We start from the raw sequence: 1,756 nt of genomic DNA, 5'->3' as shown, positions 1-1,756 counted from the left end.
TAATATAACAAGAAGCTAACATCTGAATTATTTATACTATCAAGTATGAAGTTTCTGGAGGTGATCCAAAATGACCAAGTAGCATAACCTTTTGGAAATGTTATGTGAAGCAATATTAATAGATTTGTTTAACCCAGACTACCGCTTTACTTGAACAAGTGAGATATTGCATATTGAATATTGCTATAATACAACCTTTTCCTTTTGGGGAAGGAGCTTTTTAAAACATTGGCACAAGGAAGCTATATCAGTAATGGAAAGAACAGAGAGAAACACACAAACTTTTTGTTTGTTAGGAGGATTTTTTTGGGTTTCTTTAAATCAGAAGAGGATCAGCAGCAGCTTCTGAGAACGAAACAAGACTGAAACCATACCCCCAGTCAACTAATGAGGCTTGTTGCTACATCACTATTAGGTGTGACTGACAATACTTTTGACATGGTGTCATGGATAAAAATGGACTGGTTGATGAAATTTATCTCAGTAAGATTTATATCCAGCAATTACACATCCTCCTCTGTAATTCTAACATTTGAATATTGTTCCCTTACCTCAATCATGGTTGGATCATATTCTTCCTAATTCTTTCCAGGCTATTTGTGAGGGAATGTCTTCCTATTCCCTGGAGAGGTTGTTTTAAAAGCACACCCTTCTCCTCGTGAAAATAAAAACAAAGAGTTATCTAATGAATGGAAACAGCATCAAACCTGGGAAGTTTGAAGGCCTCCCAGATTTTCATTACTTTTCTCTGACCATGGTGTGGGAAGCAGTTAACCTATGCTTAGGTTCCATACAGAAATGACCTTCTGGAGCCTTTGTAACAGAGATATTTTACAGCTGAACCAGCCAGACTAGTTTAGAAAGGCTGTAGGAAGCCAGCAATGGCTGGAACAGGACTTGGAGCTGACCTTTTAACTGAGATCTTTGATACCTATTTGTTTCTGCTCCAAAATGGACTCTTCCTCAGAATCAAGCCAGTGGGTTTCTTTCAATCCTCTATTTTCTCAGAGAACTCTTATACTGAATTACCACGGCAGTACTTAGAGGAACTCAAGGACTTTAAGAAGTGGGGATTTGCAAGCAGGCATTTATGATGTGTCTTTATTACTCACTTTTGCTAATTCCCTTCATGATAATCTAAAAAGGCAGGAATATTCTTGGATTTGTGCTCTATACAGTCTCTTACCTGTTCATTTTGCTCTTCCTTGAAGATATACTTCTGCTGCTAAGATGGGAGAAGAGATACTGATTACAGCTCAGATTTTGAAGCAAGGAAGAAATCTTGCATTTGCCACCGTGGATTTAACAAATAAAGCAACAGGAAAGTTAATTGCACAAGGTAGACATACAAAGTATCTAGGAAATTAATATAAGAAAATAATTTAAAAAAAAAATATAATGTTGGGCTTAAGAATCCCATATAGAATTATTTTTCCCATTATGCAGTAAGACATTTGCACAAAGTTGTGTTAATCTATATAAAGTGAATTTGTCTTGCTCATAATAAACGAACAAATTTCTTAATTACCACTGGAGTGGCTACAAGCCTAAAATTAGTGCCTATTTTGGGATGAACCACAGAGTGTGATAGCATGGTGATGCATCTGGCTTTTTTGGGTCAAGATAGTGGAAGGAACAAGCCTTTGGAGCAGCCATATGGTTTATCAGCATGACAGTGTTTTGAGAGATCTGTTTTCCTTGCCTGCGGTGTCATCGTGTGATAAAGTAACCCTGTCTTTAGGCCTGTCACAGTCAC

At 37.2% G+C, this 1,756-nt stretch overlaps 1 protein-coding gene across 1 annotated transcript in view; it reads left to right on the top strand.

The window, feature by feature from the left end:
* ACOT13 (acyl-CoA thioesterase 13) overlaps window positions 1-1,549 on the top strand; it is a gene marked incomplete at its 5' end in the record, with an annotated part of 2,813 nt that extends 1,264 nt beyond the window's left edge. The window contains one exon of the mRNA XM_010014715.1: window positions 1,212-1,549. Within this exon, the coding sequence (XP_010013017.1) occupies window positions 1,212-1,368 (157 nt within the window). The remainder of the gene's footprint in view (window positions 1-1,211) is intronic.
* Between the last annotated feature and the right edge of the window lie 207 nt (window positions 1,550-1,756).

Source organism: Nestor notabilis, unplaced genomic scaffold, assembly GCF_000696875.1.
Source record: "Nestor notabilis isolate BGI_N333 unplaced genomic scaffold, ASM69687v1 scaffold10695, whole genome shotgun sequence".
Classification (NCBI taxonomy): Eukaryota; Metazoa; Chordata; class Aves; order Psittaciformes; family Psittacidae; genus Nestor; species Nestor notabilis.
The sequence above is the reverse complement of the archived record's forward strand: the minus strand, read 5'-3'. Positions and strand labels throughout refer to the sequence as shown.